General features: G+C 44.2%; 2 protein-coding genes and 1 non-coding gene across 5 annotated transcripts in view; 1 reads left to right on the top strand and 2 right to left on the bottom strand.

Moving 5' to 3' along the window:
* Window positions 1–2320: 2320 nt before the first annotated feature.
* On the bottom strand, window positions 2321–22379 carry PPIL1 (peptidylprolyl isomerase like 1). Its single transcript, XM_012464316.2, has 4 exons — window positions 21983–22379; window positions 18840–18994; window positions 3569–3637; window positions 2321–3009 (listed from the first exon to the last, which is right to left on the bottom strand). Exons 1-4 carry the CDS (start codon window positions 22036–22038, stop codon window positions 2789–2791), a joined length of 501 nt encoding a protein of 166 aa, XP_012319739.1. The 5' UTR covers window positions 22039–22379; the 3' UTR covers window positions 2321–2788.
* On the bottom strand, window positions 19526–19666 carry LOC135268431 (U4 spliceosomal RNA). Its single transcript, XR_010336760.1, has one exon. It is a non-coding gene; the product is annotated as a U4 spliceosomal RNA (small nuclear RNA).
* Window positions 22141–23038, top strand: part of CUNH6orf89 (chromosome unknown C6orf89 homolog) — a 51238-nt gene continuing 50340 nt past the window's right edge. For all 3 annotated transcript variants that reach the window (XM_012464306.3, XM_012464305.3, XM_064361092.1), the window contains exon 1: window positions 22141–22355. The gene's annotated coding sequence lies outside the window, so the exon portion shown is untranslated. The remainder of the gene's footprint in view (window positions 22356–23038) is intronic.

Genomic DNA, 23038 nt, shown 5'->3' with positions numbered 1-23038 from the left:
CTCATCTGTAAGAGTGTTGCTGGAAGACCCCCTATCATGGTATTTACCTAAAAAGTAGTAACTCTTCAGGCAGTAGGACTCTGAGACCACAAAGTGCTTCTTTGTAGGCAGTAAACTCCACCGCTTCAGCATGCTTTTCAATGCTTCCTCCTCCACATGTTGCAAGAATGTGGTGCCAAGAGGCCCCAGTGACGGCTCTGACTGGCTTGAGGATCTGGGGGTAGCAGTCGTTTTTGTGTGGGGAAAGCTATTTTGACATATTCTGGAGACACAATCCAAAAATATATCAGGCTGAGGACTTCCAGAGAGCTCGGTGGAAAGACTTGGCTGCTGTATCAGATGAGGCTTGGGTTTGGAGAGTTGGGGTCCAGCTATTTCTACAAGAGGATCTCAATCTTTTTCTGATGGAGAATATTTTATTTGATTCATTCAGCAATAACCTCAAAGCACTACACAAGGTGCTGGGAAGTCTCACAGAGGGGAGTAAGACAAGGTCCTTGTTCTCAGAGTTTAGCCCCGTGGGAGGGAGAAGCTGTGAGGCAAGGGGCTGAGACAGGTCAGGCTGTGGATACGGCAAGATGAAGAGGCAGGAGAGGTGTGTGGCTTCAAGGACCACTGGTAATAACAACTAGCATTTTGGGGTGTTTTCTAAATGCTAGCTCCTGTTCTAAATGCCTGTTCTAGCTCATTTAATCATCACAATAGCCCTTGAGGTTAGGCCCATTATCCTTATTTTATAGTGGAAGAAACTAAAGCACAAAGAAATTAAGAAACTTAAGTTCATGCTGCTGGTAAATGGTGAAGCCGGGATCTGAACCCACCAGTCAGGTTCCAGAGCTCTTTTCCCTCAATGTCACAATTGTTGATGCTCTTTTCCCTGCATTTTCTGTCATATCTACTGACCACACAATCTTACCCACCCTGGTGTTCACACAGGGGATCTCAGTGCCACATACCATGGTCTGAAGTCCACGTTGTACTACCGTGGGAACAGAACGCTTTCATAAAGCTCAATCCTAGTAGCCAAAGCCAGCAGCTGTTAAAGCTCATTCTGTGCTTTGACAAGACCACCAGGAAGAGGTGGAGAGCACTGCTCCAGGAGGCAGATTAGCTCATGGTCCTGACTGGCCTTGCTCTTAGGAAAACCCCCTCCCCAGTTTCATGTTGGACAAATGTGACCTCTAGGACCTCACTACTCAAAGGGTGGTGTCTGGACCGGCAGTCACTGTCTCCTGGGAGCTGGTGAGTAATGCAGACTCTCTGGCTGAGTGCTGAGTCAGAAGCTGCTTCCTAACAGGCTCCCTCAGTGATTCCTGTGTGTGGTCAAGTGTGAGAAGCCCTGGGCTAGGGCCCTTGGGGCCATATACTTTATAGTCTGAGTGCCAAGCTGTCATCCCAGGAGACCTGTTTGAAAGCGTTTTCTACTGGTTTATCTACTCTCAACTTTAAGCCTTCTCCAAACGTCTAGAATCTCTTTCCTGTTCCATGTGGGAAGCAGCAGAGCTTTACCTCTCCTGTGCCTTGATGAGCACCCCCATAGTCCCCCATACCTATCTTCAATAATCTCCATCCAAGTTTTAAACTTACCCTTGCCTTCTGATAAGCCACCCTCACCTTGATCTAAGATGTAACAAAATGAGCTATCCCTAGGACACCCCACTTTTATGAGACTTGTCTGAATGGTACTAATCCTGATAGGATGTAGACACTCATATGACCAAAGAGTGAAGCAGGATTCCTTTTAGACAAGCTCTCATTACAAGGGAACAGGCACTTCTACAACTCTGACTAATTGGTAGGATGACAAATTGTGAAACAATTCAAGCTTCACTCTTTGAGGTTATATCCTCTGTGAAAACTGACATATGCCCACGTGACTGCCTTGGCATGTATTTAGTGTCCCTTTCCAAAAACAAGGAACTGTGCCTGTGCGGCTCTCTTCCCAAGGCATGTAGAACCGTCTTTGCTTCAGAGTAGCAAAGGAAGATTGATCTCAAACTGCCTTGGCCAGGAGTTCGAAGATTCATAGTCTGTCCTAGTGTTCACCACAGATTTCTCCTCTTCTCTGAGAAAAAGATGGTCAATGCTTCTGCTTCCTTTTAATAAATTAATGTCTTGATTATTACACATTATTATTCCCCACTTGACACCTTCTTAGAAACTTGATTGTTGGAAGCGTTTCTCATTTGGCAAAAATTCAATGTGGCTTTGCGTGGGATGTCTAAGTATCAGAAACAGCAGTGTTGATGTTCTTGTTTTGAGGGAAAATATATATAGAGACGCATACATTCCCTAGAAGAACAAATGTAAGAGGCCGAAATAGGGTGTGCACGGAGTTTAAGAGGGCTAATCGACACTACTTGGTTTGGAATTCTATGGCTGTCAGCCATCAAGGACTGCAGTGTAGGCCAGAATATAAATCTCCTTAGGAAAAAGTTTGGCTAGGCAAAACCACTGAGAAATGACAGTGTCTGCTACATTTTGTTTGAAGTGTATCAGAGCAGACATGCACAAGATGCGGCATTATGGGTCATCTGCAGTAAGTAGTAACCTATTGATACACAGGGGCATTTGTGCAAATGTTCTGTCAACCTAGGCACTGGGGGAAGAGAAAAGAAGCATCCTATTAAAATGTACTTCCCTCTCTAACTCACCCAAGACCCCAGGCTTCCTGAGCTTCATGATTTGCAAAGCTGAAATGAAATTTAGCATTACATGTCATTCTATGTCATCAGGAAGCTTGTCCACTGGGGCCATCTCAGAAGATCTGCTCAAGAGGGTAGCAAGTCTACCCAGAAGGGTATGCCTTAATGATCTTCACGTCGTCCACAGGGCGGTCCTGGGAGTTTGTTTCTACCATTCCCACGCGATTCACCATTCCTATACCCTGGCACACTCGGCCAAAAATGGTGTGTTTGCCGTCAAGCCACTGGGTGGGGGCGAGAGTCACAAAGAACTGGCTGCCATTGGTGTCTGGCCCCGCATTGGCCATTGCGAGAATTCCAGCCCCTGGTGGGAAAAAGGAAGAAATGAAAGAGTATGAATAACCCTACAGGTCCAGTGTAGAGCTGCTGCCCTATTCTAGGGATGAAAAATCAGGCAGGACTTTGTTCTAGCCTCTGTCCAGACCCAGACAACCCCTCAGGGCAGGCTTTCTGCCCGGTACAAAGGCCATCACTGCACTACTATGATGATTTCATCTTCCTTGTCCTCACCTATTCCCCAGCCTTGAACCCTGATGTTCCTCACTAACTGTGGACCACGTTCCTGACTGCCCTCAAAAACCTACCAAGGTTTCCTGTTTCTTTGAGAACACTTTTGATATCCTATGACGTTTAACAAGTAGTTAGAGTCTAGAACACCCCGACCAGTGCTCAGAATTGCTCAGAACTCTGTGAGAGGTGCCACTTTCTCTAATCCACCAGGGCACTTCGTGGCGCCACGGCTGAGCAGCTTCCTGGCACCATGCCACGGTGTCAGGCATTCACCTTGAATCATGGCCAAAAGAGTGAGCACTGAGCTTTTAAAATCCTCCTTCCTACCCAGTCCAGCCAAATTATATACTTACCCGTGAATTTCAAGTCTGGATGAAGTTCGTCTTCAAACTGTTTGCCATAGATAGATGCACCACCTCGACCTGCCCAATTAGAGGATGATAAATTAATCAACCAGCCACACATTCTATCTCACAGCAAGAATGATGGCCCAGGGTCAGAGGATTTCTCAGAGTAGAGGAAAGGAAAAGGCAGTGAAACCACCCCGCTGCTAAGTACACTGCAACTATAGAAGCTAGCATTAATATCATATTCAAATCATTGGTTTCATTCTGATAACACTTTCCTTTTCAAAAGGATGCTGAGTATTTTTTCCTACACATTAAAATAATACATGTTCACTATCAAAAAGGTAGAAAACATAGAACATCATCAAAAGAACATTAAAATCCCCTGTAACCTAACCATCTAGAGATAACCACCATTCATAATCTGATGTGTTAAGAGGTTTCTTGATTTTTAACATTTTTATGAGTATTTTTGAGTGCCCCAAGCCCTAAGCCTTTGCCCGTCACAGACATTGCTAATCAATCAGTATTCTTCCCTGCTGAGCTGGATTTGCCTCTGAATGTTACCAACCCAGAACTCAGGCAGCCATTATTAATTAATTGGAAATAGCCCAAGAGTTGAAACCTATCGACCACCCTTAACCTAGGTGATGGAGAAATAGGGGCAGTGGTACGTGGCAATGCTGAAGAAAGGGACATTACAGTAGGCAGAGTTGAGAGGTGAGGCAGTACATCATAAAGAGAAAACAGGGCCAGGTGTGGTGGCTCGTATTTAAAATCTCAGAACTTTGGGAGGCTAAGGTGGGAGGACTGCTTGAGGCCAGGAGTTCGAGCTGGGCAACAGAGGAAGACCCTGACTCCACAAGTTTTTTTTTTTTTTTTTTTTTGAGACAAGGTCTTGCTCTGTCACCCAGGCTAGAGTGCAGTGGCACAATAACTGCACACTAGAGCCTCAACCTCCTGGGCTCTAGCAATCTTCCCAGCTCAGCCTCCTGAGTAGCTGGGACCGTAGGCATGCATCACTATGCCTGTTTCTTTGTTTTTTGTTTCTGTAAAGATGGGGTCTCACTATGTTGCCCAGTCTGATCTCAAACTCCTAGCATCAAGCAGTCCTCTTGCCTTGACCTCCCAAGTGCTGGGATTATAAGTGTGAACCACTGCACCTGGCTCATGAAAAATTTTAAAATTCAGCCAGGTTTGGTGGCATGTGCCTGTAGTCCCAGGTCCTCAGGAGGCTGGGGCAGGAGGACTGCTTGAGCCTAGGAGTTTGAGGTTACAGTGAGCTATGATCACGTCACTGCACTCCAGCCTAGGCAACAAGACCTTGATCAAAACTTTGACTCTAAATAAATGAATAAATACAGAGAAAATTAAGAAACATGGGATTGGGAATTATTTGCTAGCAGCATCACCACCAAATGTTATTTATATTATGTCTACAAGAGCACGATGCTGTGCTGAATACCCTAAGCTTGGGCAGGTTTTGTTCTAAGAGCAAAAGGATGTAAGTTAGGCCAGGTGTGGTTATATCCCAGCACTTTGGGAGGCCAAGGCAGGTGGATCACGAGGTCAGGAGTTCAAGACCAGCCTGGCCAGCATGGTGAAACCCCATCTCTACTAAAAATAAATAAAAAAAAAAAATTAGCCAGGCATGCTAATAGTCCCAGCTACTTGGGAGGCAGAGGCAGAATTGCTTGAACATGGCAGGCAGAGGTTGCAGTGAGCCACGATCGCGCCACTGCACTCCAGCCTGGGCAACAGAGCAAGACTCCATCTCAAAAAAAAAGAAAAAAAATATGTAAGTTAAACATGGTTTTCTCACAGGAAAACATGTCCTAACAGGAGGCAACTTTCCTAACCAATTCTAGTCAAGTATGTAGTCAATCATATGCCTTATTGAACTACATTGGTTTCTCCAAGTTGATCAGTCATGATAAAGCCGCCTAGAACAAAGTAAACACTGGATTCATCAATGGGTACTTTGCTTGCCCCGCAGCCCAGTGCAGGGAGCTCACTTCCTTCTACCACCTGCTATAAAAGTAGCATGTTAAAGCACCAAGTCCACCCCCAGGGCCCCTGGGCATGGCCAAGGTGTTTCCATGGCAAAAATCCTTTGCTTTACCTTTTAGTCGGCTTCACCACAGGGAGCCTGTCACAGCCCCCGTTTTCCTTTTCGGAAGAAAACACTGTTCTCATGCAAAGAGGAATGGGGGTGAATCCTAACAGACTAGGGGAACCTCCCACTTGGCCCAGGCTACCTATGCTTCTGGAAAAATACTGAGCCATACCAAACTGTGTAAAACTCATTCCAAAAATTCCAACCTGTCAGTATACTTCCAAACAGCAATTATGTAACTAATACGTTCCCTCTGACTTGATCCTCCCTTTGCTTGGTCCTTTGGCAACCAATAGTCAAGGTTCCTGCCTAGGGTTACCAGAGACTAGAGAGAGGGAGAGGGCTGTGGGGCCAAACAGATGCCACACTGAAGCTAGGCCCTGCGTGCAGGACTTGAGTGAGCAAGCTAAGGGTTCAGTTCAGCAGTGCACTGTCCATCTGTGGCCTGAGCTTTCAAAGTGTGATCCCTATCACCCGAAGGCTGCCAGAACAAAACCCCCAGGGCTCTTGCCCTCTAGGAATGGAAAACCATCACATAAACATCACCACAAACAAGAAGTGCATTAAGGAATAGGTGAGTCAAGAGTCACAGATGAAGTGGGGATTTTAAACAATCAGAGAAGACGAGGCAAGAGCATGGAGACCTCCTTTACTCAATAGGCACAGTTTTCATAATATCTTACTCATAATATGTTATCTTTTCATAACCCAATTCAACTCAGTAGGGTTTGCAGCAAAATGTCAGAAAGACAAATAATTCCAATTCAAACATTCCTCTAGGCATGTGGAATAGGTGAGAGATGGCAGAGGGACAGAGAATGATTAAAGAGTTCTCCATTGCAGAGCATGCTACACAGATGTCAGTTATCAGTTAGAAAGCCAACGATTTGGAAGCTTTGCAGGTTCTGTGCCTGGTCTAGTAAAGACACATTGAAGACAGGCAAAGACCTGTTTTCTAACCTCTGGTTAGAGGTTAGAAAAGAACCTTCAAGATTCTTTTCTGGCCAGGTACAAGTGGCTCACACCTATAATCCCAACGCTTTGGGAGGCTGAGAGGGGTGGATTGCTTGAGCCCAGGAGTTGAGACCAGCCTGGGCAACATGGTGAAACCCATCTCTACAAAAATTAGGTGCATGCCTGTAGTCCCAGCTACTCAGAAGGCTAAGGTGGAAGGATCACCCAAGCCTAGGAGGTCGAAGCTACAGTGAGTTATGATTGTGCCATTGCGCTCCCATCTGTCTCCAAAAACAACAACAACAAAGAGAGTCTTTTCCTCTTCTGTCCTCTTTTTGGATCATTTATTCAATGTATTTATTTCAGACATGCAAACATACAAAGAATAATATGACCAACGTCTAGGACCACCCCTGCCCCCAAGAAATAAAGTATTGGAAGTCCAGCTAAGACCCCACCACACACTCCACTGCATCTCTCCCCACCGCTCATCTCCTAGGAGCTAACCGCTGATTCATATAATCACATTTTCCTCTCAGGTAACCACTATTCTAACAAGAATTTGGCATTTCCATGCATTTTCTTTTTTATTACACATGTAAGTATCCCTATTAAAAAAAGTATTGCTGTTCTGCATGTTTTTAAGCTTACATAAGCAGTATTATACTTCATGCATTCTTCTGCAATTAGCTTTTTGCTCACCATTGTTTGAGAGACTTATCCACTTTGTTCCAGGCAGTTCTCTGTAGTGTTCGCCTCACTGTATGACCATAATGCTCTGTCTTATCTTTTCTGGTGTTGATATTAAGGATCTTTCCAATGTTTTGGCTAATCAACCATGTTGTAAAAACTCTTCTTATACTGTCTCCAAAAACCAAGTGCAAGAGCTCTCAGGGGGCCGATACCTTACGGGGGATACGTAGGGTCACAGTTTGAGTATTCTTCGTTGCTAGATTTTTCTAAATGGATGAACCAGCAGGCACCCCTCCCCACAGCGCTCTCTCTTTTACTGCTCTAGGTTCTTTTATCAGTCTGAGAAGTGTGAGGCCTCTGGTGGTGTTTTAAACTGCATTTCTCTGAAGTTTGGCATAATTTCGTGTTTACTGGCTTATTTAGCTTGTAACGGCCCTTTGTGAACAGCCACACTTCTACTCAGTGGTACGACATTTTGGAATTGATACAGTTGTCCCTTGACGCAGGATCCCCGTCACACCAAAATCCCTGCACGCTCAAGTCCAGCTGTGGACCCTGCAAATCCTGTATGACCCCCATGGTTGAAATCCATGTTGGCCAAGGTTCAACTGTATATTATGGATACTAATCCTTTTGTTAGTGAATGCTTTGCAAGTAACTTCTCCCATTTAACTTTTTTCACTCTTTTAATGGGATCTTCCAGTGCACAGAACCTTTGTAGTTAAAATTCTTTAACTTTCTTCTTTATGATCTGTGTTGTTTCTTTTTACTTTTCTTTTTTTTAGACAGAGTTTCGCTCTTGCTGCCCAGGCTGGAACGTAATGGCGTGATCTTGGCTCACCACAACCTCTGCCTCCCTGGTCCAAGCGATTCTGCCTCAGCCTCCCAAGTAGCTGGGATTCCAGGCATACACCACTATGCCCGGCTAATTTTGTATTTTTAGTAGTGACAGGGTTTTTCCATGTTGGTCAGGCTGGTCTCGAACTCCCAACCTCAGGTGATCCGCCTGCCTCGGCCTCCCAAAGTGCTGGGATTATAGGCGTGAACCACCACGCCTGGCCTGTGTGTGTGTTTTTTTTTTTTTTGTTGTTGTTTTTTGAGATGGAGTCTTGCTCTGTCGCCAAGCTGGGTGCAGTGGCACAATCTCAGCTCACTTCAACCTCCACTGCCCAGGTTCAAGCGATTCCCCTGCCTCAGCCTCCCGAGTAGCTGGGACTACAGGCACATGCCACCACGCCCAGCTAATTTTTTGCATTTTAATAGAGACGGGGTTTCACCATGTTGGCCAAGATGGTCTCAAACTCCTGACCTCATGATCCACCCACCTCGGCCTCCCAAAGTGCTAGGATTACAGATGTGAGCCACTGCGCCCAGCCCTGTGTTGTTTCTTAAAAACAAAACATAAAAAACCCTTTTCTCATCCCTGTGACTCCTGTGATGTCCCTTTCTCCTCATCCTTAGTCACTGTGGAAACCTGTCAAGATGATGCTCAAGGCATGGGACATGCAGTGTTTTATATGAAGATGACCATACTTGGTGCTACTTGTCCCCGCCCCTCCGATGTCACAGTTGATGGGGATAATGGATTAATATCCAGCCCCACAGATGTGCGGTGGCCTAAAAGGAGATCCAGCAGGGCACTCAACACCAGAGGGCAACTGACCAATCAAAGCCTCTCTTCTGGCAAGACAGCCTCTAACAGACACTGTCCGTCAGTAGTCTCCTGAGCATCCCCAACCTCCTCCTCCACAGCCTGCCTCAACCTCGGAGACAAAAAAAGGCAGGTGCTGACAAATTCGTTTTGCAGACAGGCATGGTCAGATGACCCAGTTCTGACTTAGATATATAAACAGAAGTCGCTGAGTCAAACTTCTGAGAAAGCTACAGCTTTCTTGATAAAAAGGGGACAAACACACTCTTTTGTCTTTCGTCTACAGCTCTTTCCTTATCTTCCTTCTTTGAAAGTAGGGTGATGCCAGAGCAGCAGCCATCTTGCAACCATAAGACTAACAAGTTCAAGACCAAAGGCGACACATGACGAATGGTGAAGTGGAAAGATACAGCAAGCCTAGATCACTGACAACTCTCCTGGGCAGGTGAAGAGATGACAATAATTGCTCACTTCCAGATGTTCTATTGTGTAAGAAAAAACAGCACCTGGAATTAGGTTTTCTGTTACTTACAGCCAAAAGCACTGCTACCTGACACAATCACTGTTAATATACCAGATGGGAACAACGCTACAGTTCTCCAAGGGGCTTTGTGGTTCTAAAGACACAGTCTTCTCTTTCTCACTTGCCTTTGGAGTCAGAGAGATCTGGATTCCAGTTCTGACTCCACCACTTACTGTTTAACCTTAACTAAGACACTTTCTCTCTAAGCCTCAGTTCCCCTGTCTGCAAAATGGGAGTAGCAGTAATACGTATGTCTCACAGGCTTATTATAAGAATTAAATGAGACAGCATAGGGAAGCCATCTAATGTATAACATGACTATCCTGCCACCACATACCCAATCCTGTTCACCTTTAAAGAACTCAGCAACTATAACCTCCCCCTCTAGTAGATCAATTTTTCTCTTTGTAATGGATCATTCCTGTAGGCATTTAAACACGTTATTGATATTTCCTATTTTAAAAAACAAAACTATATTTCCAAGTATCCTATTTCTCTACATCCCTTCACAGAAAAACTCCTGGAAAAAGCTGTCAACACTCAGTGTCTCCGCTTCTTCCCATTCTCGCTTGAACACGCTCTGTTGAGACTTTTGCCGCGCACCACTCTTGTCAAGGTCACCAGTGACCTCCATGTGGCTACACCTAGTGGTCAATCCTCAGCACTTACTTTACTAAATCCACACTCGATGTCACTCTTCTGCTTGAGCTACTGTCTTCCTTTGGTTTCCACGATTACACAGTCTCCAGGTGTTCCTCACTGCTCACTGGCAGCTGCTCCTCCTCCATCCCTCTGCTTTCACAGGTGTCACTCAGGCCTGCACTGCTGTGTGAAGACCTTCCCTTCCAACCCTGGCTCCATGCCCCTTTATCCTTCACAGGTGTTAGCCCAATAAATCTCTGTCTTGGTGTCTGCTTCCCAGAGGACCAGAACTAACACGGCTGCTATCACCCTAGTTCAAACGACAACCATCTCCAGCTTGAATAGGAATAAAAGCTTCCCACTGGTCTCCTTGCTTCCAGCCTTGCCTCCCTCTTTCCCCACCCTCCATTCTCATGGTGGCCAGAGGGATCCTTTTCAAACATGCCTAATCGCAGCACTCCTCTGCTTGAAACCCTCTATCAACTGCGTCACTCTTAAAACAAAATCCACAATCCTCACCAGGGCTTACAAGACTCTCCAGGATCAGGTGCTGTTACTCTCAGAGCCATCTCCTGCCACTCTCTCAGGTGTTCCAGCTACGCTGGCCCCTGTGCCGTTTCCTGCCAGGCACACTCCGGTCTAAGGCCTCGGACTGCTGTTCTCTTTGCAGTGCCCTTGCTCCTGACAGTCTCGTGGCTCACTACTTCATTTTATTCAGAGCTCTGTGCAAATGCCACCTTGTCAGAGAGGTTTTCCTAATCACACTCTCCAAACCAGCACCTCCCTCACCTTCTAGCCTAGTGGTTCTCCATGGGAAGTGATTTTGACCCCTGGCAACAGTGGGCAATACCTGGAAACAATTTTGGTTGTCACACTGAGTGGTTCTATCAGTACCAAGTGGGTAGAAGCCAGCATGCAGCTAACCATCCTTCAATGCACAGGACAGCCCCCACAACAAAGAATCATCCAGCCTTAAATGTCACCAGTGCCTAGGTTGAGAAACCCTGCTCCATCCCAGCAGTACATTGCTTTTCCCATATCATCTGCCATCCCTGATAGCATATCGTATACTTTTTCATTCTCCTTCTCTCACCAGACCGAGAGGGCCACAAGGACTTTCTTACTCTTGTATCCCCAGCTTTTAGAACAGTGCCTGGTCTACAGAAGGAGTCTAATAGATATTTGTTAAATGAATTAACAATCAAAATAAATAACAGTTACATTTGTTTGCACTCCCACTTTGTGTCAAACCCATGCTAACCACTTTACCAACATCAGCTCATTTACTACCCACTACCAGCCTAGGAGGTGCATGAAACCACACTCCTGACAGGTGAGCCGGCTCAGCAAGGTAATGCAACTTACTTTAGTAAGTGTTCATGGGAAGCACAAGGCAAGCCCAAGCTCAGCCCTGCACCACACTGTCTTGCCACAGTCCACAGCTGCATGAAATCTCCTCAGATCTGTGAACTCCTCTGTCTAGGAGTCTCCATTAACTGGCCCCAAATTGCTCCTTACTGTCCCCTAAACACGCAGTTCAGAGATCTGTAAATTTTATAGGGGCCATAGAATCACATTTGATGCATTTGTTCTGGGCATGGAGAGGTGGCTGGGTGATGTCACAAGAGCCAGTCCGGTGTGGAAGATGTGACACCTGGGGTGGTGGGGTCCCTCCATGCCTCTGTCACTCCTGCCCTGTAATCACTCTTCTTCCTAAATCCAAAATGCTCTTCCCGCTACTTCCCAAGGGTTAACAGTCTACATTTCTCTCAAGGCCCACCTCACATATGCCTCCTTCTGATCCCAATCTCATTCCATTGTTCTTTTTCCCTTATTATGAATTACTCCAACCTATATTATGTAGATAATCCACACCATACTAACACACATTTGCATATTTATATTATACTGTTCTAGTTGTTTCTTACAATGAATAGTTTCTTTCCTAGCAGGGCAGGGAACTGCAAGGAAAAAGAAAATGCTTTGGTTTTTAATGCGTAAGTGCTTCTCACAGGCCTTAGAATAGCACAGGATACCCAGCAGACTCTTGGCAAATACTCATCAAATGAATAAAATTAACAGAGCTTGCTGTTCAACACGTTAAATTTCAGGTGTTCCTGGGGCTACCAAGAGGAAAGATGAAATCAAAGTGAGAGTGACGCACAGGATAATCAGCATATAATTAATCACAGCAATCACAGCAGCTGGTGAGCACTGTGAGGCCGAGCGAGAGCAAGAAGAGCTAAACGAAGAACTTGACAGGATGTTATGTCTTATAGAGAGGAGAGAAAGAGATTAGTAGAAACAGATAAAAGACACTCAGAGGGCGAAGGAAAGAGCCTCTATAGTTATTATAATATGGGAAAGCTGAAGGTAGGAAAATGGTTTAAAATGAAATGAAGCAGGAAGTCAAAGGGTATCTGAACTGAAAAAGCATTTAGCAAATATGTATTATGAGAAAGCATGTGGAAAGAATGGTTCCACAGTAGTCAGACTGAGGCACAGCTGTGAATGGAAGTGGTGCATCAATTTGCTGAAGAGCCCAGGATGTCACTTGCTGCCCATCTGAGATGTTTAGCAAAAAACATGTCACCTAATCAGCTAGAAAATATGAAATAGTGACCCAGGAGGGCCTAACTCCTGTTTGCCTTCCACCACAGACCTACCAGCGGGCTGCTCAATCATTCATTATACTTGAGGCTGGATGCAGTTATTTGAAAATCTTTTGAGTGATTCAATTTCATTAAAATTACACCATGGAAATGTCACATTATGAAGGATCGTGAACCAACTACAGAAATACAGAAAAGCTCTGGCATGAGCAACTCACACCTGAGTCACTTCCAATTCTTGTACCCTAATCATGGACTCTCAGTTCACTGGCATTAAGAATTAAAATTTAGGCCGGGTGCAGTGGCTCGCGCCTGTAATCCAAGCATTTTGAAGGCCAAGGTGGGCGGATTGCCTGAGGTCGGGAGTTCAAGACCAGCCTGACCAACATGGTGAAACCCCGTCTTTAAAAATAAATAAATAAATAAATAAGAAAAAAAAAAAGGACCTAAAAAAAAAAAGAATTAAAATTTATTTCATAACAACATGAAGGGAAGAAAGGAACAACACAGGAAAGAGGTACATCGAAGTATCGACGGAACCCTTTCAGACAAAGTAGAATGAAGCAGGACTAGACGCGGCCTCCCTGTTGTGCTGAACCCCTATCGACCCCAGTAGGGATGGCACCAGATTCAAGAGGCTGAAGAGACCTAGAGCCAGCAAACAAGACATGGGGTTTTACTGGGGACTTACATACAGGGAAGAGATTCCAGTGATGGTGCACTGGACAGCAGAACCACCATCATTTGCAAAAAGAAGCAGTTTATAGGCCAGGCGCAGTGGCTCACGCCTATAATCCCAGCACTTTGGGAGGCCAAGGCGGGTGGATCACGAGGTCAAGAGATCGAGACAATCCTGGTCAACAAGGTGAAATCCTGTCTCTACTAAAAATACAAAAATTAGCTGGGCATGGTGGTGCGCGCCTGTAATCCCAGCTACTCAGGAGGCTGAGGCAGAATTGCTTGAACCCAGGAGGCGGAGGTTGCGGTGAGCCAAGATCGCGGCATTGCACTCCAGTCTGGGTAACAACAGCGAAACTCCGTCTCAAAAAAAAAAAAAAAAAAAAAAGATGCAGTTTATATAGCATTTCCACTTAGCACCTTGTCCCTAACAATCGTCACCTGGCGATCTTCATTCAACCCAAAACTCAGGACCTTAACCTGTGTGCAGCCCATGTGTCACAGGATGAGCCAGGGACTCAGATCTCCCTTTACAGAAAAGGAAGGAACCTCCTGGTTGGCTACTTCTGGATTCCCTAGCTCAGAACACACATTCAGATGCATCTGCCGTACAGTGTCATTCTAAGGGTATGCTTCAGTTATTGCTCTCAGGTGCATTTACCAAATGCTCCCAACACCCAATAAAGTGAACACACAAAAATTAAAAAGCCAAAAGTTCACCAGCATCAACCAAATAGGAAAAGGGAAACAAACATGCTAAAGTTGTAAAAAGAGCCAAGGGGAAAAAATAGAAAATTCTTCTGCCTGTATTCCCTGAAAGTAGTAACCAGGAAAGACATGTCATACTGAGAATTCTCACAAATACCCTCCAATTCTGAGAAGCCAAAAGGGGAGTGGGTGAGTAGCTCTGAAAAAGTCAAGGAAAGCCCTTGAGGGCAGAAGCCTACACATATCACAGGGGCTCCGGAATGGCAGGACAGGCAAGCAAGGCTGGCCACCTTCCAGGGTGCTGGGCCATAATTGGGGACTATCCAGAGCCTGGAGTGGTGACACACAGACACCACTGGCTGGTGGAAGGGGCTCTGGGACAGGCCTTTAATGTAGTCTGGGAAGACAGAACAGAGGCTAGCCCTCCCACAGGGGGCTCGCTCAGCACAAGCTGAGACCCAGTTCTCTCCCACCCTTCTTCAGGCTAGAATAGAATAGAGAGAAAGCAACCTAACATTTGAAGTGGGGAAGACAATTAGTTCCACATAAATGGGGAGAATAACAAGGAGACTCTACTTACACCGTATCTGAGCAAGTAAAAGGTGGGGATAATGTAGGTGCTGACATCAAGCATAGATAAGATGAAAACAAATGGCATGGAAACTAGGCAAACATACCATAACCAACAGAAGGACAGAATAAAGGAGAGGAGGAAGGAAAAGAAAACCAGGAACTCAGCCTGGGAGAAAGTGGCTTCTCCATGGCTATTTCAAGCTACGGATGATTCAAGAGAAGTAAGAATCTAATATAACAAAAGCTCAAAGACAAGATAATACATCATAGAGTAAGATGAAAAGATTGCAGAGCTAAGGAAACAAATTTAGATTCAAACAGCAACAGTACTGAGCTAGTAAATAAACTAGAGCAGAAAAGAACAGAACAGACATGACTGAAAATTGAGTAAGGCATAGAGTATTGGTCTGAGCTAATTTTAGTAAATGCAGGGAAAAAAAGAAAAAAAATACTATCACACAATCAAAAGAAATATAGATATGAAAGGCAAAGGTGATGAAACAAATAACTAATTTCCTGAAACAGAAAATCCAGTAAGTATAACAGAGACAATATTCAGAAATAGAAATAAAATAATTATCCCTGAATTGAAGAAAGGAGTAAATTTGGCCTCAGTAGTCTCCAAAAGCATATTCAAAAACAGAAGGCAGCCAGGCATGATGACTCATGCCTGTAATCCCAACACTTTGGGAGGCCGAGGCAGGAGGATCGCTTGAGCCTAGGAGTTTGAGACCAGCCTCAGCAACATAGTGAGACCTCAACTCTACGAAAAATTTAAAAATTAGCCAGGCATGGCGGCGAATGCCTGTAGTCCTAGCTACTCAGGAGGCTGAGGTGGGAGAAGTGCTTGAGCCCAGGGAGTCTGGATTGCAGTGAGCCATGATCGTACCACCGTACTCAAACCTGGGCCTGGGTGGCAGAGCAAGACTTTGTCTCCAAAAAAATAAACAACAACAAACAACAATGAAAAACCAAACCAGAAGGCGATGGATCCGAATCGTCTAAAAAGATCTCAGAACACTATAACCAGTTATGGTCTCTTTTTTCTTCCTTCTAAAAATTTTTATCTTATTTTAATTAATTTATTTATTTAGAGATAGGGTCTCATGTTGTTGCTCAGGCTGGAGTGCAGTGGGCACAATCATGGCTCACTGCAGTCTCAACCTCCCAGGTTCAAGTGATCTTCCCACCTCAGACTCCCAAGTAGCTGGAACTATAGGCATATGCCACCGTGTCCAGGTAATTTTTTATTTTTTTGTAGAAATGGGGTCTCACTATGTTGCCCAGGCTGGTCTTGAACTCCTGAACTCAAGTGACTCTCCTGCCGCAGCCTCCAAAGTGCTAGGATTACAGGTATGAGCCACTACGCCTGGCCTAAAAAAATTATTTAAAAAAAAGAATTTATCTCTTAGAGTTGTGGAGGCAGAGAAGTCCAAGTCAAGGGACCACATCTGGTGAGAGCCTTCTTACTGGTGGGGACTCTGTGAAGTCCCAAGGTGGCACAGTGCCTCACATAGTGAGGGGGCTGAGCATGACAACATGCTATCTCTTTTCATGTATAAAGGTAACAGGCAGAAATTCTCAAATATGAATGAGCTTAAAAATATAACAATGTTATAGCTCTTGTAATAAAAAAACCACTGGACAATTGTGACCTTGAGCATTCTGAGAAAAAAAAAAAAACCAAAAACCCACTAGACAAGAAGCCCTGCTCTCTAGCACTTGTGAGGGTAAGAGCCAAGCAAGCTGTGAGCACTAATCCACCAAAACGTAGGACCCACACTGTAGCTGAATGAACGATGAGCACAGAACAGATAATAATAAAAATAGCAACAAAAATTAAGGTCAGGGAAAGATAAGAATAGGTAGAAATTTAAGTACTAACTGCCTCATCTTTCACTGCAGGAAGTCAATATTCTATTCTATATATATAAAATTAAATGTAATACTTTCTATTTTAAAAACAATAGCATACATAATATATCCTATTCTTTTGAAATTGTTTCCATTTATCTTGTTATCCTTTAAATCAGACATCTGAAAGACATCTAGAATGATGGGCACCAAAAGTTAACACTTCATTTCTGAAAGGTGTGATATTGAGGGATTGGTTAATGGTTAGAAATCCTTAGGAGCTATGCTTATGAATGATTTTTCCACTTTTCTCTGCTTTCCTATATATTCTGTATTTTGAAATGCATCAAAAAACAAAAAACAAAACAAAAAACCTGAATACTTCTGGTCATGTAGGATAAATCATGAGACAATTAACAATGACAAAAAGGCCAGACGTGATGACTCACACCTGTAATCCCAGCACTTTGGGAGGCCAAGGCAGGAGGATTACCTGAGTTTGGGAGTTCAAGACCAGCCTGGCCAACATGGTGAAACTCCATCTCTACTAAAAATACACAAACTAGCCAGGTGTGGTAGTGCCTGCCTGTAATCCCAGCTACTAGGGAGGCTGAGGCAGGAGAATTCCCTGCACCTGGGAGGTGGAGGTTGCAGTGAGCTGAGATCACACCACTGCACTCCAGCCTGGGCAACAAAGTGAGACTCCATCTTAAAAAAACAAACAAATAAAAATGACGAAAAAGAACAAGACTGAGGAAAAGACTCTGCCACAGAGAGAACCAAACTTGTTTAAAGGCAAACGAGCAGAGATTAGCAGAGAAAAAGCAGACTGAGAAGCAAAGGCCCTTGAAATGAGTAAATGTTCCACTAGTTCACTAATAAATCCCATCTAAATGCCAATAACTCCCAAATTAATAACTCCATACCAGGTCTTTTCCTGAACCCCATATTCCTATCCAACTACTTACTCATGAGCACAGTCAGCCCTCCCTACGTGTGGGTTCTAGATTCATGGATTCAGCTAACTGCAATTGAAAATACCTGGGGAGAAAGCATCTGTACCGAATGTGTACAGAACAATTTTTCTTGTCATTACTCCCCAAACAATACAGTATAACAACTATTTACACAGTGTTTACATCTTGTCCCTCCATCTATTCTCTAAACAGCAGTTAGAGTGATCCTTTCATTTATTTATTTATTTATTTTAGAGAGAGTCTCGATCTGTTGCCTAGGCTGGAGCGCAGTGGCCCGATCTTGGCTCACTGCCACCTCCGTCTCCTGGGTTCAAGCAATTCTCCTGCCTCAGCCTCTCAAGTACCTGAGATTACAGGTGCCAGCCACCACACCTGGCTAATTTTTGTATTTTAGTAGAGACAATGTTTCACCATGTTGGTCAGGCTTGTCTTGAACTCCTGACCTCAAATGATCTGACTGCCTCAGCCTCCCAAAGTGCTGGGATTACAGGCGTGAGCCACCATGCCTGGCCAAAGAGTGATCCTTTCAAAGCATACATCAGATCACATCATTCCTTTGCTTGAAACTCTCCAATGGCTCACATCTTACTCAGAATCAGTCTCTACCTTGCCCTACAAGGTACCACGTACCTTATGATTTCCAGCACAGGCTCCTTCCTCAGGGCTTCTTTGTTTGCTCTTCCCTCCATCCAGAATGTTCTTCCCCCAGTTACAAGGTTCACTTTCTTACTTCATTCAGATATCTTCTCCAATAATGTCAGCGGAGTTCCCTGACTTTTCTACTAAAATTGCATCCCCACACACTTTTCCTGCTTTATTGAGAGCAAGAATTCTGTCTCTTTCTTTATAGGTGTCTCCCTAGAGCTTAGAAAAGTATCTGACACAAGCAGATACTCAATATTTGTTAAATGAATGAATCGATAAAAGAACCCAGGATTTTATTATTCTTAAGATATTATGAAGTCTTTCCTTCTTATTGATCGGACTACTTGCATCACTATAATTCAGACAAATATTATTTGTTTTTAGTGAGCAATACATGTAGTTATGAAAAACTCTACCAAGCCTAGGAGTAAAGGTTGGTTTCTGGCCAATTTCACATATGTGTGTTTGATGGAGGCAGGAGTTGTCACCAGAATCAACCAACACAGTCCTTAGTAAGTGGAAAAGAGAGCTCTGTCTGCCTTATCACCTATTTATGACAGAGACTTCAGAAACTAATGTTGGCTTTAGAAAAAAAGACAAAAAGAAAAAAAAGGAAAAAGAAAACATAAACTAATGTTGGCTTAACTGTACCTGTCCCTGTCGGGTCACCCCCTTGAATCATGAAGTCCTTGATAATTCTGTGGAATTTTGTGCCATTGTAGTAACCTCGACGAGCCAACTCAGCAAAGTTCTTACAGGTCTTTGGAGCATGCTTCCAGTACAGCTCCAGCACAATGATTCCCATGCTGCAGAGAGAGAGGACAACACAGCTCCAGTAAAGAACAAGGTCAGGGCAGACAGGAATGTTATGGGACTGCTCCAGGACTCTTGATTTTCAAGCTTGTAAGTCATGAAATTGTGATAACCACTGGATTTCATGCTCAGCAAAGGAAAACACCACAATGCAAGTAACATAAACACTGATTATCTTTTTTGAGTAAAACATGCAGGTGTTCTGGGTACTTCTTTTCTGCAAAATAACAAGCATGGACAACTCAAAATTCTAATGCCGCATACATATATATCACTGATGATCTGAAACCAATATAACCAACCCCTAAATTAGGAAAAAAATTCTTATACTTAATTCTTAATTTTTTTAAAAAAAGGGACATTAAAACATCAGGAGTTCATATTTATTTAGAAGTTTCTGGATGGGAGTGGGGACTGGGTAGATGGGAAACAGAAGATGTTTAATAAATACCTTTTAAAAACTTTTGTATTTTTGATCCATGTAAATATATATATATATATATATATTTTTTTTTTTAATTCAGTCTCCATAGAGACTGTCAAAAATTGCCAATGCTGACTATATTTCAAGTCGTCATGGCGGGGTATTGGGAAAAGTTTTCAATTAGCAATAATTGCACCTCAGATAAACCTCACTGGTTACAATACTGCCACTGCACAAAGCTGATATTATCTTTGCAAAAAATTTTAATAGAATAAAAGGTACAGTTTATGTTTGTTTGGGAGGGAGTATAACAAAGGCAAAACCTGATAACTTTGAATATTTGTACCTACCCAACAGGATGAGTGCTTTTTTCTCCCCAGTACTACTAAAGGATAAGGAAGAGGCAAGAGAAAGGGCAGGTGCCTTCCCCTCTACTCCAGCACATGCCTAGACTTTAAGCTCCAAGTGTGTGACTTTTTTTTTTTTGAGAAAGGGTCTCCTCCATCACCCAGGTTACAGTGCAGTAGCACAATCTCAGCTTATTGTAACCGCCGCCTCCCAGGCTCAAGCCATCCTCTCATCTCAGCCTCCTGAGTAGCTGGGACTATAGGCATGCACCACCAAGCTCAGCTAATTTTTTGCATTTTTTGTAGACGTGGGGTTCCGCTATGTTGCCCAGGCTTGTCTTGAACTCCTGGACTCAAGCAATCCACCTGCCTAGGCCTCCCAAAGTGCTGGATTACAGGTGTGAGCCACAGCACCTGGCCAGTGAGAACTGAGTCAACTCCGTGTAGTCTGGATATCCAGTGCCTTTGAACAATGTAAATACTCTATAAGTATATGTGGAATGTGCTAGAAAATAGCTTTCTAACAGCCTTTCTGCCTGCAATTCATCTTTGCAATTCATCACTGCTTCCATTCAACAGAGATTAACAGTTACTCTGTGTATGCCACTATTTCAGGCACTGTTTCCCTCATGAAGCTTATGTTCTGGTGGGTATTTTTTCAATACAGGAAGTAGCCTTTTGGAAACACAATCAGGAAAAACATATACAATTCTGAAATGTGAATATCTCAGCAATTTCAACTTCCAAGTATCCTCTAGAAAAATTTGCAAAAGCGCCTAAGGATACAATATGTGCAAAGATGTTCATCCCAGTATTTGTCACTTAAATGTCCTTGAAATAGGAAATGCCTAAAATACCAACTATCCATACTACGGGCAGCTATCTGAATTACTGAGTGAAAGAAAACCAAGTTACAGAAAAAACATACATAGAGTGTGATCATATGATCCCATTTTTTTGTTAAAAAATAAAAACATAAAAGAGAGGTTTATATGTACATAGAAAAAGTTCTGGACAATCATTCAACAAACTGTTGATAGTGTTTTCAGGGAGGAGGTGGCTTTCACTTCTTACTCTGTACGTCTACATTGCTTGAATTGTAACTTGAAAAAGTACCAACAGGGGACTACAGAAATTACAGGATGGACCCTGAAGATGCAGAATTTTGCCATATAAGAAGGTGGGAAAGATGGCCAGAGAGCATGAACAGCATGAGCAAATATAGAGAGAAGTGACAGAACTCTGCTTTGCTTGAAAGTAGCAACGGGCAAGAACAGAAAGGCAGTCCCAGAGACTTGGCTGGTCTCTGGCTGTTGAGGGGGGAATGGCAGGTAGACAAGGGCCAGATGAAAAAAAATCACCTTGAATGTCAGATTAATAAGTTTTTACTTTATACTGTTACAGAAGCAAGACGTTATTAAAGGTTTTGGGGCAGGATCCTTTCCTTGTCCTATTTGTAAAGATCACTTTGAGCTTTTTCCAAAGAGGCAACGGAGTGAATAGAGCTAAAGAACCTAGCAAAGTGAGACGGGCACACCAGGCTCCAAACGAGGTTCTTCCACTTACTGGCTGTGTGGCTTTGGTCAAGGCTTTAATCTGTAAATTCTGGCGCTTCCTCCTGCTAATATTAAAAGGGAGAAAGTGAAATAATACCTTCATGATTTAAGTTGCTAGGATTAAACTAAATGAGACGACATACACCAGGGGCATGGCACTCGCAGGTTGGTTACCACATTACTCTTTGATAGTGGGAAAAATGTCCTTCTTGCTGATTTTTCCTGTAATTTGTTTCTACAACTGTACTACTTATCACGCAATGTTTACATATCTGTCTCTTTCATTATACCACAAGCTCCTAAAGGCAGGGCTGTGTGTGTTTTATCTACCTCTGTAACCTCAGAACTCGTATCTTATGTGCCTGGCTGGTGGTCTCATTACACGCTTGTTGAATGAATGAATGAATGATCGGTCTGGAGGAAGGAGGACAATTAGGCAGCTGTCGCTGAGGCCTCAGCACGAGTAGGAGCAGAGCTTGGACGCGGGCGATGGCGGTCCCCTCTCAGTCCTCAGGGGACCGTCTCGGCCGCTGCTCCACGCCCCTTTCCACGTGGAGGCCGGCCACCCGGAGGAACGCCCCAGGAACGGAGACCCACGGCGAGGCCCGGGCTCCACGTCTCCTCTTCCAGCCTCAGAGGCCCGAACCCCCTCACCTGGTCTCCAAGTAAACGTTGGGTGGCTGCCAGGAGTCCGGGGGAATTGCCGCCATAGCGAAGCCGGCGGAATGCTTCTCTAGCAATCGCTACTTCCGGCGTCGATTAGCTGGGGACCCGCCGCTGCTGCACACTTCCGGTCCCTGCCGTTCAACGCTTTCGATACCAGGATTTGCGTGGCCAGGACAAGGAGGAGGACGGCCCGTCTTCAAATGCCGGGAAGCTGGGGTGCGAGACGAGAAGAAGCTGGACGCAAGAACAGAGTCAAAATGCAAACTTCATTCGCGGTGGTCTCCAAGTGGCGATACCGCGCCACTCTCTGGGCGATATGATTGGTTCGTTTAGGCATGGAAGGCGGGAACAACCAGAAAAGGTGCACTCCGGTTGGAGTTCTGTCCTAACATTGAATTCGAAGAATTTCTTAGTCTCACAATTGGGCGGGGACGGGGGACGGGAAGGGGAGGAAGAGAATGAAAGGGCATGGTTTAGAGACGCCAGTAAAGAATTTTGTAAGGCGCTGTACGATGTACATAGGGCTTGCACTTTCTTATCTCCACAAAACGATTCTGTAAGTAGATAGTACTACTCCCATTTTAAAGATATGAAAACTGAGACTCGGCAGTTAAAGACTGGCGTTTCCATAGTCAGAAAGCAAATCTGAGCCTGCAGAATCCGAAGACAAGGAGTCTGAGGAGAAAAGAAAGGGAAGGGGCAGGAAGAAAATGGGAGATAAGGAAAAGGGGAGACAGGAGAAAGCAGGTCAAAGGGATCAGAGCAAGAACAGGGCTTAACATGATTGCCTGGGATAGATGGTACCTGAAAGTTGTTAAGAGGGTTTGTGCAGGGCCCAAGGAAGAGAAGCAAATTAGAGGAGCTATGAGGTTTGGAGGGAGGACAAGAATGAAATAGAGTGACAAAACTTATGCTGTAAATGCTTTGCACACCACTTAATGATGGTTGAATGTTTACCATGTGCCAGGCAGAAAGCTAAGCACTTTATTGCGTATTTTCACTCTTAATCTTAAAAACAACAAGCTCGATATTACCATTACCATT

The sequence above is a fragment of the Aotus nancymaae genome, unplaced genomic scaffold (genome assembly GCF_030222135.1).
Source record: "Aotus nancymaae isolate 86718 unplaced genomic scaffold, 86718_ANA_hifiasm-v0.15.2.pri h1tg000040l, whole genome shotgun sequence".
Taxonomy (NCBI): Eukaryota; Metazoa; Chordata; class Mammalia; order Primates; family Aotidae; genus Aotus; species Aotus nancymaae.
The sequence above is the reverse complement of the archived record's forward strand: the minus strand, read 5'-3'. Positions and strand labels throughout refer to the sequence as shown.

Bases quoted from the DNA above. Each gene is read 5' to 3' on its own strand.
- PPIL1 (XM_012464316.2), bottom strand. From the start codon at position 22,038: ATGGCGGCAATTCCCCCGGACTCCTGGCAGCCACCCAACGTTTACTTG. The intron at 18,995-21,982 runs GTGAGGGGGTTC...CTCTCTCTGCAG, and splicing joins AACGTTTACTTGGAGACCAG to CATGGGAATCATTGTGCTGG. The intron at 3,638-18,839 runs GTACAGTTAAGC...CTAATTGGGCAG, and splicing joins GGGTGACCCGACAGGGACAG to GTCGAGGTGGTGCATCTATC.